The sequence below is a fragment of the Hemiscyllium ocellatum genome, chromosome 7 (genome assembly GCF_020745735.1).
Source record: "Hemiscyllium ocellatum isolate sHemOce1 chromosome 7, sHemOce1.pat.X.cur, whole genome shotgun sequence".
NCBI classification, from domain to species: Eukaryota; Metazoa; Chordata; class Chondrichthyes; order Orectolobiformes; family Hemiscylliidae; genus Hemiscyllium; species Hemiscyllium ocellatum.
In genome coordinates, this window is record NC_083407.1 from 41,683,586 (window position 1) to 41,696,814 (window position 13,229).

General features: G+C 37.7%; 1 protein-coding gene across 1 annotated transcript in view; it reads left to right on the forward strand.

Annotated features, from left to right (window-relative positions):
• LOC132817059 (actin-related protein 3) overlaps window positions 1-13,229 on the forward strand; it is a 65,317-nt gene that overhangs the window by 50,740 nt on the left and 1,348 nt on the right. Inside the window, exons 7-11 of the mRNA XM_060827146.1 lie at window positions 3,433-3,576; window positions 6,977-7,150; window positions 7,251-7,343; window positions 8,759-8,884; window positions 10,576-10,659. Of these exons, the coding sequence (XP_060683129.1) occupies window positions 3,433-3,576; window positions 6,977-7,150; window positions 7,251-7,343; window positions 8,759-8,884; window positions 10,576-10,659 (621 nt within the window). The remainder of the gene's footprint in view (window positions 1-3,432; window positions 3,577-6,976; window positions 7,151-7,250; window positions 7,344-8,758; window positions 8,885-10,575; window positions 10,660-13,229) is intronic.

Below are 13,229 nucleotides of genomic sequence, written 5' to 3' on the forward strand. Positions count from 1 at the left end.
TTCAGACGCTTAGTCACCATACTAGATAACATCTTCAGTGAGCCTCCGAATGAAGCACTGGTGGTGTAGCCTGCTTTCTAGTTGTTTGTTTCCTAGGATTCGTGACGTCATTTCTTGTTTTTTTTTCTCGAGGGGTGATAAATGGAATCCAATTCGATGTGTGTTGATAGTTCTGGTTGTAATGCCATTCTTCTAGGAATTCTCATGTGTTTTATTCCAGTTTTTTGTTAAATTCAAATTTCACCCTTTGGTTTGAAGCCATGTTCACATTAACCTGTGATGTCTGTCCAGAGTTGTCATATTTTTCCTATCCTCATTAGAAAAAAAATTCTCTAAGATATTGGTGGCAAGATGGGTTAGTAGTTAGCACTGTCTCAAGCACCAGGGACCTGGGTTTGATTCTAGTATTGGTGGACTGTGCGGAGTTTGTATGCTCTTCCCCTTCTTTTGTGAGTTTCCGCCAGGTGCTCCAGTTTCCTGCCACAGTCCAAAGTTGTGCAAGTTAGATGGATTGACAATAAGAACTTGTCTGAGGTATCTTGATGTGCATGTTAAGTGGATTAGCCGCGGTAAATGTTGGGGTATAGAGATATGGAAGGGGGCTATTTGAGTCAGATGTTCTTTTGGAGGGTCAGACTCAATGGGTAAGTTCTTTCTAAACTGCATGGATTTGATATTACCACTACACCATCTTTCCAGGTAGACAGTATGAAGCATTTCTTTAAAACTTATCTTAAATACACTATCATCTACGTGTAATGTTGATACAGCTGAATTCCATGTTCAGTGTTGGAATGTGACAGTAACAATCACTGATTCTCTGTCATTTAAATGTGCATAGTTTCACCAATTTTGTCAAGTCAAATCAGTACAGATGGAGCCATCCATACTTCAGAACTGAGCTGTACAATACTACAGTACCATAGTGACATGGAGATGTACAGCACAAAAACTGACCATTTGGTTCAACTTGTCCATGTTGACTAGATATCTCAACCCAATCTACTCCCACCTGCCAGCGCTCAGCCCATATCCCTCCAAACCCATCTATTCATACACCCATCCAGGTGCCTTTTAAATGTTGCAATTATACCAGCCTCCACCACTTCCTCTGGCAGCCCATTGCATGCGCACTACCACCCTTCATGTGAATCAGTTGTCCCTTAGGTGTCTCATATTTTTCCCTTCTCTCATTAAACCTATACCCTCTATTTCTGGACTCCCCCACCCCAGGGAAAAGACTTTGTCTATTTATCCTATCCATGCCCCTCAATTTTGTAAGCCTCTTTAAGGTCACTCTAAGCCTCTGATGCTCCAGGGAAAACAATCTAACCTATCAATCCTCCAACCCTGGCAACATCTGAACCCTTTCAAGTTTCACAATATCCTTCCAATATGAAGGAGACCAGAATTGCATGCAATATACCAAAAGTAGCCAAATCAATGTCCTGTACGGCCACAACATGACCTCCCAACTCCTGCAGTCAATACTCTGACTAATAAAGGAAAGCATACCAAATACCTACAACTCTAATTTCAGCTGTGAACCTGCACTCCAAGACTGAAAATGAACCAGTAATCCATAATCAAAAATAAGCAGATATCTTAGAAGGCAATGATTTTTGCAACATGGAAAATGTGACAACTTAGGAAAGGGGTAATCCTGATGAAGTTAGATATTGCTAAATAGTTAAAAACAGAAAATGCTGAAGAAACTTAGCAATAACAGCAGTGCAAAATGCATAACGTGATTGATCAGAGTCTGCGTAACCTCACTAAGAGGAAATAATGTCTGACAAATTTAATCTAATTCATTCGAGGTAACGGTAAAGGCAAAAAAGTAGATGTATTTGAATTTGTAGAAGGGTTTGATAAGACCCCATAAGTTACTTAATGTATGAGCCCACGGTGTTAGAGGTAATATGTCAGCAGAGATTGAGGATTGGTTAACGAATTGAAGACAGTTGGCGTAAAGAAGGGCATCGTCAGGATGTTTTACACTGTATAGTCCTGAGATGGCAATTCTTTACAATATATGTGGAAAGTGCATGTACTATAGCCAAATTTTGTGGATGACAAATGGGAAGGCAAGTGGTGAGGATGATAGACAAAAACTTGACAGATGGGGGGAAAATTGACTTCAGATTGGTTGCTGTGTTGCCAATGTCTTTCAAACAGCAGTTATGATAATGACATCAATTTTTTTTTAGTGGTAATGTTTGAGAAGTAAATATTGGATAAGCCATGAGGTTAACTCTTCAGCTCACATTTGTTCAGTGAGAGTTCAGTTATTAACAGAAATGTTTAAGAAAAACATCTTTGCACACAAACTTGGTGAAGCTTTGTTGCAGTACGGATGAATAATCTGACTGAACAGTTGAATGGACTCAACTTATTATTTTTCTTTTGTTCCCAAGTAGAGTTTAGGTAATTAGGTTCATGTAAGTTAGAGAAATATTTTAGCAGTACTCCCTTTGAAACTTTAAAACACTAGGATGGGTTTTAATTTTTCTTACCTATTCAGATGCAGTGACCCAAATGGTCACGAACGCTGTCATTATCTTGCAGCTATTACATCTTCTGTATCAGAAGTTTTGCTTGTAATATGCACACAAACTATTTCTAAATTGAGTAGAAAGTAAAGTTAGTGTCAAGACTAACCATTTATCATGGATATTAAACCTTTTTTATGATACTTTAGAATGCTGTTGAATTTTTAAAAATTTTTTTTTGAAAAATGTCGTTTTTACTTAATGTGTCCATGTGGCCATTTGGCCTTGTTTATCTAAATTAGATGTTCTAATACCATTTAGACATAACTCTCCCAAGAATTGTCTGGAGCAACTTGAATACCAAGCTGTTTTGTGCTGGATTTTTATTCACTGTCTTGTGTTTTGAAATAAATTAAAATTTTCAATCTTGGTTGCCTATAGTTATTATCTTCACTGCAGCCTGAATTCTTAGCTGGTTGACGTTTTAAAATTTTTGATCCTATTGATTGCCAGTTTATTGATTTTCTGTCCTAATACTTGTTTTTAAATGATTGCTCTGTGTTGTAGAGATGCATTGAGACAAGGTATTGGAGAGATTTGTATTTGTTTCAAATTCAACATTAAATTGATCTTCCACTGAGTAATAGTGATGTCAACATATCTATAAGTGTAATATAGGTTACGAAAATGGTAGCACCACCCAAGATCAAATAAGGACTTTCCACAAATGCGCTCGGTAACTGTTATATTGTCTTGAAACTGAAGTGGTTATATGGTAATTAATGGTCCAAGGCCTGTGCCAAAATTATGATAAATAAGTGTCTAATGACCATCTGGTATGGTTTCCAGGTATTTTGCAGTAGTAACAAGCGTGTCAAAGTCTGGACTAACAATATTTAACATGATTGTCTCTCTTATTTTTCCCCTTTTGATTTAAAAGGCTGAAGGATACGTGATTGGTAGTTGCATTAAGCACATTCCAATTGCTGGTCGTGATATTACATACTTCATCCAACAACTTTTGAGAGATCGAGAGGTGGGAATACCTCCAGAGCAGTCCTTGGAAACAGCTAAGGCTGTGAAGGTACAGTAACAGCAACATGTATTTATGTAAGATCCTTTCGTGTAGAGAAGGCTTATGGGTGCTTCCTGAGCATTATTTATTGAAGTTTTATACCATGTCATGAGGAATTAGCAGAAATGAGCAAAAGCTCAACCTAAGATTTATGCTTTTTTTAAAAAGGGGGACTCAGTTCATGTTGGGTGAAAGGTGGGAGGCTGACTAGGGAAGCATTGGCATAGTTCAATCTCAAGTAGAAATTGCCTGAGTCCAAAAGTCTGTCAAAAATAGTTTTAAATTTGCTGGCTGTATATCCCCAAATTGGTGACAGTTCAAATATTTGTAGCTTCGAATAAAATTTGGCTCAAACCCTCCAAACTAGAGGGTTTAGATTTTGGGTGAGAAGAAAGATTCAAAAGGGACTGAAGGGGGCAACTTTTTCAGAGGGTGGTGCGTGTATGGAATGCCAGAGGATGAGATGAAGGCTGGTTCAGTTACAGCTTTACAAATTGTAAAAGGCATTTGGATAGGTATATGAATAGGAAAGGTTAATAGGGATATGGGTGAAAAGCTGGCAGATGGGACTAGATTAATTTAGGCCATCCGGTCAAGATGGGCATGTTGGGCTGAAGAGTCAGTTTCTGTGCTGTATGTCTCTGTGACTCTATATTGAAATAAAATTCATAGCTCTCAGTCAGTTAAGTAGTGGATCAACCCTGACTCAGCATTTGTTGGCACCTCTGACCAGTGTGGAGTGTGGTATGATCAGAGGGTACCTACTTTTAAGAGACTTCAAAGTCCAATATCTGCTCAGTTACGTGTAGAAAAACATCCTAGGAATTTTGTTTGGAAAATGACTCTTCAGGTATCCTTTGTTTCTGGGACCTGATGTACAATTAACCAGTGTGTAACGGTGACTCCCTATTTGGTTTGAACCACTTTGTACAAATGAAAAAAAACTGAAACTTGTTCTTCAACTGTTTTGTGTTCTTTTAATGTGGATTCAAGAAAGCTATTCCCCATGCTTATGCGATTAAATTCATTGGATTTAGTAATCTATTGCCAGCCTGAGAGAATTGATTAAACATCAGAAAATACTGGGAGCTGGTATTTTAGGAACTGTAATTAAGAGGATTGAAAACTGCCTTCAGTAGTTTATCACCTAATCCAACAGTGAACATGAAGTAGAAACAAAGTGCTGAAAATACTTGGGTAGCATTTGTGGAGCAAGAAAAAGAACTAATGTTTCAGATTTGTGACTTCACTGACTATCACCTTGACCACGGTTACCTGACCAATTCTGGTCTTGTTCAAGCCTATTGAAACAAATCAAAAGCAGGAATGTCAAAAGACTTTTAGTGGAAATTGACAAACAGAAGTGGTCCTTGAAATAGTAGTATCTCTTGCCAATGGTGGGGACAGGATTTCAAATGTCTACTGCCTGTGAATATAGTTTCTTACTATTTATCCTATGTGAATCCTTTCAAAAGCCTTGCCAAAATCACCTCTTCAGACCCTAAATCCAGAGATATGGTGATGGTCAGTGTTATCATTCCTTGTAATTTTGCATTGTAATTGTGAAAACCAAGTATCATTCTGGGCATCCCCACCCTCCCCAAAAGTGTGCAGGTCAGAATTCCATTTTTGATATTTTTAAATGTTTTCTTTCTTCTCTCTCCCACGACCACCCTTTTTCCAGCTCATCACTTTGAGGGCAACAGGAATGGACAATAAAGTGGTGGTAACAATCCACAAGTGAACAAACAAAAGTCCTGCTATGGCAACAATTAATGAAAATTTTATTTGAATTTAATTAATAAATCTAGAATTGAAAACTAGCCCTAGTAATGGTGACCAAATCAATTGACATCGGTTGTCATAAAAACCTATTGGGTCACTAATGTCTCACTGGGATGAAAATCTGTCTACCTTACGTAGTGACACTCAACCTATAGTAATGTGTTTGATTGCCTTCAGAAATGACCAAGCCAGTTTCTCAGCAAGGAAAATGAGGCCTGGGCAATAAGTAGTGATGCCATCCTGTTTAGAGTAAATGAACATTTCCATTATTTCAGCAAGCAGTAACAATACACTGTGGTCCCACATTTAAAATATTGGCACTTGATTTTGATTCCAGTCACAGTTTCAGCCATTTAAATTATTTTATTGAATGAGAAGTATTTTTTCAAATGTAAACTGGTGAGTGTTTCTATTGTGGTACTGGAATGTCTGATTTCAATGCAAAGTGCATTATTTTGTTTGCACCTCTCTGGTTTGACATTATAGGCAAACTATTGTGCGGCTGCCAGTTTTATATACTTTACACACTGATGTAACAGGTTTCAGTATATGATAGTTGGGAATTAGTCATAGCTCTCCTGTATAAGCTAACCAAGATAGCTTAATTTCAGGATTGAGTCGTTTTTTGAATGGTATGCTGAAGCAAACTGGATCAAACAAACTGAATTCATCTGCCTTCATTCTAAATGCTTCACTAGATATGTTTATCAAGCCATTAAAACTGGAATTGAAGAATTGGTCAATGAACTGAGGCAAATCACCTTTTGATAAAATTGAAAGCTTTTATTCAAACGTGTTTTATCGCGTAGTAGTAAACATTTTGAACAATGATTTAAATTCCTTTTTTATTATCCATTGTTCTCAGTTTTCACCCCTCCCTTTCTCCTGATTAGTCATTTTACCTGTGCTGGGCTTCCAAGTGCATATTGTTTGTGTGAATCTGAGTTTTTTTTTGGAGCAAGTTGTTGGGCCATGAAAGGTTGTTAACCCAAAGTTGCAGTTTCTTTGTCCAACATCTGCATGTGCATTTTTACAGAAGAACCTTCAGAGACCTTTTTCCCCCCTCGTTGTAGGGCAGGACTAAACTTAATCCCACATTCACCCTGACTATAATCAATCTACTCAGACCAAGCAATGAAACAAAACTGGGCTATTTTGTGGGACACTTATACCACTCAAGATACGTTGAACATCAAAACTAAACGGGGTAAAAACAATGATTGCAGATGCTGGAAACCAGATTCTGGATCAGTGATGCTGGAAGAGCACAGCAGTGCAGCAAAACGTCGATTTCGCTGCACTTTGGATGCTGCCTGAACTGCTGTGCTCTTCCAGCACCACTGATCCAGAATCAAAACTAAACGGGTCTGTTCCTTTTTGAGTGAATCGTCTCAATTATTTTAACATGAAAAATCTTTATCAGGCTTGCTACATAAATAATGAAGTTCAAACTCCTGTTGGAATTTTGATTTAAATTTTGTACTGGAATATTTATGGGAGGGATTATTATTTCAACAAATTGTTTTAATTATTTTAAGGTTTATTTTGACTTTGAAGATAATTGCGATAGCTCGTGGTGACTTGGCAATGATTGTTTTCTGTCTACTGTTTTGTTGAATTAAAGGAACGTTTTAGCTATGTCTGCCCAGACTTAGTAAAAGAATTCAACAAATATGACACAGATGGTACAAAATGGATTAAACAGTATACTGGAGTCAATGCCATCTCCAAGAAAGAATTCACTATTGATGTAGGCTATGAACGATTTTTGGGTCCTGAAATTTTCTTCCATCCAGAGGTAAATCTTTGTTATACTTGAGTTCTCAGTGTATGTAATTGAAATTTGAGTTTGTTGTCTGGTTTGATCACTGACCAATGCAATGCCTTGCTTCTTCCAGTTTGCAAATCCTGATTTTACACAGCCGATCTCTGAGGTAGTAGATGAAGTCATTCAGAACTGCCCCATTGATGTTAGACGTCCACTTTATAAGGTTAGTGGTCTAAGTGTGTAGCATTATTGCCTTGTACACTTGAAAAACAATCGATTTAAAAGTGCTTAAGGTACCATAACATTGAAATCCAAGACTCCCTTTTTCTGCCTCAGAATTCTAGCAAGGTGAGACAGGGTCAATATATAAAGGATGTTCCCAATTACTAGAGGTCCAGAACAAGAGTTTACATTCTAAGCGGCAGGACACTTAAGACTGAGATTTCTTCAATCCGGGAGTGCTGAGGCTGTAGAATCTTTTACAGCACAAAGCAGTTGAGGCCAAAACATCGAATGTTTTGAAGAAGGCGATAGATTTAGTTCTTGGGGATAAAGTGATCAAAAGGTACTGAATTAAGTGATCAGCCATGGTAATACTGAATGGTGGAGTAGGCTTGAAGGACTGAATGATGTATTCATGGTCTGTCTTTGTTTATATTAAGGCACATCTGTTTGTTGTCATTAATTTTACTTGGTTGTGGAATTGTTGAAGAGTTATTAGATATTAATCTGTAGTATCAATGGTGCACTAAATAGCCCTGGGAAAAGCATTTTTCTCTGTTTCTCAATGTGATATCTGAGACCAGCTTTTGTCCTTACATTTTTATGTTGCTTGTTTCATTTGTTTCCCTGTTGACCAATTTTCTGAAATTCTTGGAGCTAATCTACACTAGGCATTATTCACATTTCTTTATTTTTTTCATTTGCCTTTACAAAATGTTGCAGTAAGCCATAGCAAAATATAGTAGTACTAATGTATAGAGAAATTGATGCCAGGTATTAATGTTTACGGTATGAAAATTTGAGTCGAATGCCTAAGGAAGGGGGTTGATGACTGGAAAGTTTGGAAGATGCATTTTTCTTCCACAGTGTTTTTGCTGCATTGTCCTCAAAAGTCACATTTGTATTATTGATTGAATATGTTGCAGAGAAGTTTTGTACATAGCTACAATTTTAATAATATTAGCCTTCATAAGCACATATTCCCTCCTATTCTGGTAATCCCACTTGTTTCCTAAGTTTTTGACTTTTCTCCAGCAAACTTACTACTACTACTGTTATGTTTAAAGTGATCTTTCTTGGAACTCAATCAGCAGTCGTATTTTGGTTTAACGAAGTGTCATGTTTTTCAAGTACAATTTAATTGCTCTTGAATGCTTCAGATGTTGTTGGGATTTAAAGCAACATTCTAAATTCTTCCTATTTCTTGGCTCTTTGAATTTCTCATCTTTTGGTTACCTGGTTTAAAATACAAAAAAATGCCAGGCTTGAACTCTCCTTCCCACACCTGCGCATGCACATGAGCTAGTTTTCTTCAGAGTGAACAAGTACAATCTCTTGCAATATCTTGTAATATCATATGAAAGTTGTGCAAAGCTTTTGATGCGTTAAGGTTGAAAATTCTTGTTCCGTTTTCAGAATGTTGTCCTTTCTGGTGGTTCAACCATGTTTAGAGATTTTGGACGTCGTTTACAAAGAGACTTAAAGAGGACAGTAGACGCCAGACTTAAACTCAGTGAAGAATTGAGTGGTGGAAAACTAAAGGTTTGTGTAATTTTTTAAAAATAAATCAAAATGGAGGTGTAAAATACAGACCGAAGAGGCTCATTTGCTAACCATATTTAATTCCAATTAAAATTATTTATTCGGAAGTTATTTTGAGACAAAATAGCTTACCATGCTTCACATTGACTTTCTGATGAGTAGCTGCACAGTTCTGTTGACTTGTATCAAAATTATTCAAGTGCTTATCTTGAAGTATCTCTAGATATTTTCCTGCCATTTGTAGAATCATTGATTCCCTGCACTGCAGATAAACGCTATTTGGCCCATTTAGCCTGTACCAACTCTCCAAACCCACACTTCCCACTCACCCACCCTATTCCCGTCACCTTATATTTACTATCACCAATCCACCTAGCGTGCACATCTTTGGTCTGAGACAGAAATCTGGAGCACCTTGAGGAAACCTGTGCAGACATGAGAATATGCAAACTCCATACAAGCAGTCGGCAAAGGCTGAAATCTAACTGGGTCAGTGCCAGTCTGAGCAGCAGTGCTAACCACTGTGCTACCATGTTGCACAACTAGGGTGTTTTGTGGCATGGATGGAAAAATCAAATGTGGACAAATGCAACAAATCAAAGAATTGTCAAGGCAGGAAAGCAATCTTAGTGTGGAAATGAAGGTCTGAGAAGGCAGGAAGTTAGGAAAAACCAGTAGTTAAATTGGATGTTACCAAGATTTTTTTTTAAAAACTGAAGGCGGAGTATGAATGCTACATGCATTCAGATAATGATGTACATGCATTGATGGTGCGTATTGAAGTTAATAAAAAAAAATATGATAGCCAGTAGGGAGATGTGATTGCAGAATAGTGAAGATTGGATCTTAAATCTGTATCATTTAAGCAAAATCAGAAACTAAAGAGAGAACTCCTAATCAGTGGCATTCATGCAGTGAAGATTTCCTTCTGCAAGAGATCAAGTTATAGAAACAGTTCAGGTGGATATGAGAGATGACAAATCATTAGGGGGTGGGGCTGTCAATTGTAGGTGGCATCTAGGCCTTGAGTAGTAACCACAATGTAGGAAGAAGTATACAAAGGCTGGATGCTTGTGATGACATGATGGTGATAATTGATTTTAATCTACATGTAAATTAGGTAAATCAAATTGGTAATATTGCCTTGATAAGGAATTCAGACTATGCTTTTGAATGCGTTTCCTAGAGCAATGTGTTCTGGAGCTGATTCCCAAGCAGCTTATATAAAGTTCTCAATCTTCAACAATCATGTTTAACAGTCTTACCACCATCCTTCTGTAACACAACAGTTTGCAGCAGAAGACAAAGGAAGTAAGATGAGTTTTGATAAAAATTGCTGTCATCCCCAAGATTGTTCGTAATTTCCAGTTATAGGGTATGATAGTCTGTAATTCACGTATTGGCTAAGATGAAAATCCGACAAACCTATTGGATGCTGTTTGACGCAAGTGTCCAAACGCTTGGGATATATAAAGAGCCAATATTGAGTAATGCAACATCTGTGCTTTGAGGTTTTTTAAAAATAGTGCTGCAGTTTCTTGGCATATGTCGTTTTGTAGTTAAAGTTTTAAGATCCTTCTAGATCAATAGAATAGATTGAAATTTTTTTTACTTTATTAGAAACCACTTTAACTGCTTGAATTTTGAAATAAAATTTTCAGTTCTTTTATATGATTACATTCTTTTTATAGCCTAAACCAATTGATGTTCAAGTGATCACGCACCACATGCAGAGATATGCAGTTTGGTTTGGGGGTTCTATGCTTGCATCCACTGTGAGTAAACATTTTGAAATTTCAATTTTTGTATACATGTGTGTGCTTAGTCTGTGTATTAATCTCTTAACATTTAAAAGACAAACTTAGCCTTTGGTAAGTAGTACAATCCTTTGCAGGATGGCAAGAGCATTTTCTTTATTGGTCAGTGCATTGGGTATAGGAATTGGGGCTTCGTATTCGGCCACATTTAGAGCATTGCATGCAGTTTTGGTCTCCCTCCTAGAAGAAGGATTTTGTGAAACTTGAAAGAGTTCAGAAAAGATTTGCAAGGATGTTGCCAAGGTTTGAGCTATAGGGAGAGGCCAAACAGGCTAGAGCTGTTTTCCCTGGAGCATCAGAAGCTGAGGGGCGACCTTATAAATGTTTAGAAAATCAGAAGGGGCATGGATAGAGTAAATGCGCAAGGTCTTTTCCCTGGGCTGAGAGTCCAGAACTAGAGGGCATAAGTTTAAGGTGAGTGAGGAAAGATTTAAAAGGAATGTAAGGGGCAGCGTTTTCACTGAGTATGGAGTGAGCTATCAGAGGCAAGTAGGAGCTGAAAATGTGTTGCTGGAAAAGCGCAGCAGGTCAGGCAGCATCCAAGGAACAGGAAATTCGACGTTTCGGGCACAAGCCCTTCATTCCTGAAGAAGGGCTTATGCCCGAAACATCGAATTTCCTGTTCCTTGGATGCTGCCTGACCTGCTGCGCTTTTCCAGCAACACATTTTCAGCTCTGATCTCCAGCATCTGCAGACCTCGCTTTCTCCTTAGAGGCATTTGGAGGCTGGTACAATTATATTTAAAAGGCATCTGGATGGGTATATGAATGGGAAGAGTTTAGAGGGATATGGACTGAGGAGTCTGTTTCCGTGCTGTATATCTGACTCAAGCTTCCACCAAACAAGTTATCCTTGTCAGTTTGTTTTGAATATCATCTGTAAATCCTTGAATACTGCATCAATCATGTCTACATGCTGTAATCCCTGGATAACGTTCAGATTGTATGGCTAGGTGGCAAGTCACATCCATACCATTGATGTGCCAGACATTGACCATGTCCTGCGAGAGTGAATTTAATATCTCCCCTTGATGTAACTGTCATTGTTAAATTCAATGTCAACATCCTGAAGATTATAATCACCAGGAGCTGGACTAACCATATAAATACAGTGATGAGCTGGTTAGAAGTTAGGAATCTTGCAATGAAGAACTTAGCACCTGATACCCAAAGCCTTCCCTCCATTCCGCAGTCGCAATGTGAAAATCCTTTCAACCTGCTTGCATATTTGCAGCTTCAATACTGAAGATGCTCTGTATAGTCCGAGGCAAAGTCATTACCATATCAAAGCAAATATTTATTTCTTCCATTACTGATGCCACTGTGGCAGCAGTGTGTATTATATACCAGCAACCTGAGCTGCTTCAATAGCACCTTCAAAACCTGCAACATGAGCTATCTCGAAGGAAAAGGTAATATGTTGCCATCATCTGCAAGTTCTCCTGCAAGCCATGGAGTATCTTGTATTGGAATAATAGCGGCATTAATTTATGTTGCTGAGTCAAAATCCTAGGATTTCCTTCACTACAGCATTATCAATGTATTGCAGCACTTGAATGAGCAATAAATACTCATTTTGCTAAAGATACCCTCATCCCATTTCATTACCTTTTTAAAAAAAATGAACAGATGTGGTCTAAGGGAATGTCCTTTCTTTCCAAAGGCTGGTTAGCTTTTAATGTTTAATGGGATAGTGGGGGTTTTGTAATATAAATTATGCTGCTAAGTATAAGTGAGATTTGGTGAATATCAGGATGGAAAATGTTGCTTTTGGGACAAAGTTTTGAACATGTTCTCTGCAGATGATTTCTATGAATGTACATCACTTCTGGCAAGTGTATATGATCCAGTCACAAGTTCAACTAATTATCTTAAAGTGATTCTTGTAGCATTGTTCTCGTGCTGCCGATCATGGAGTTGCATAAAACAGTGCAGGTTTTGTTTTAGGTGTTGCAAGTGTCGGCTGGTTGAGTGCAGTTTCACCAAGTAATTGAGGCCATATGAGTCACTCAGCCCATTGGTCAGATGTACAGCCTACATAACCTGGCATTACACCAGCAATGAAATTATCTGGGAGTTTGGGGAACCTGTAGCTCCCCATTCCTTTGTCCGTGGTAATATGTCGGCCATTCGGAGTTGCACCCTTTTTCTTCCGGTAGCGCATATTATTGTTTGGTTAAAATTTAACATTTTTGTGAAGTCCATATGTGTGCAAGATGGAGAACTTTAGTAACATGTATTTTTCATGTTATTCAATTTCTATAGTACTAAGCAACTAATTAACCTGCTGTTCAGGTTTGAGTAAGGTTACAAAATGACTAAACTTTAAAGGTTACAAAACTTAATTGTTACAAATTCTCAAAAGTAAAATAAGAAAAAGTAGTCATACAATGAAGTAAATTTATTAGACAGCATATGAAGTTGAGTGGTATTACAAGTTTTGTTACTGACACTAAAAATATATTTTGGTGGAACAATTTCCAAATGCAAAACTTATTATTCTACAGTAATATGAGCATTTTCTTTTG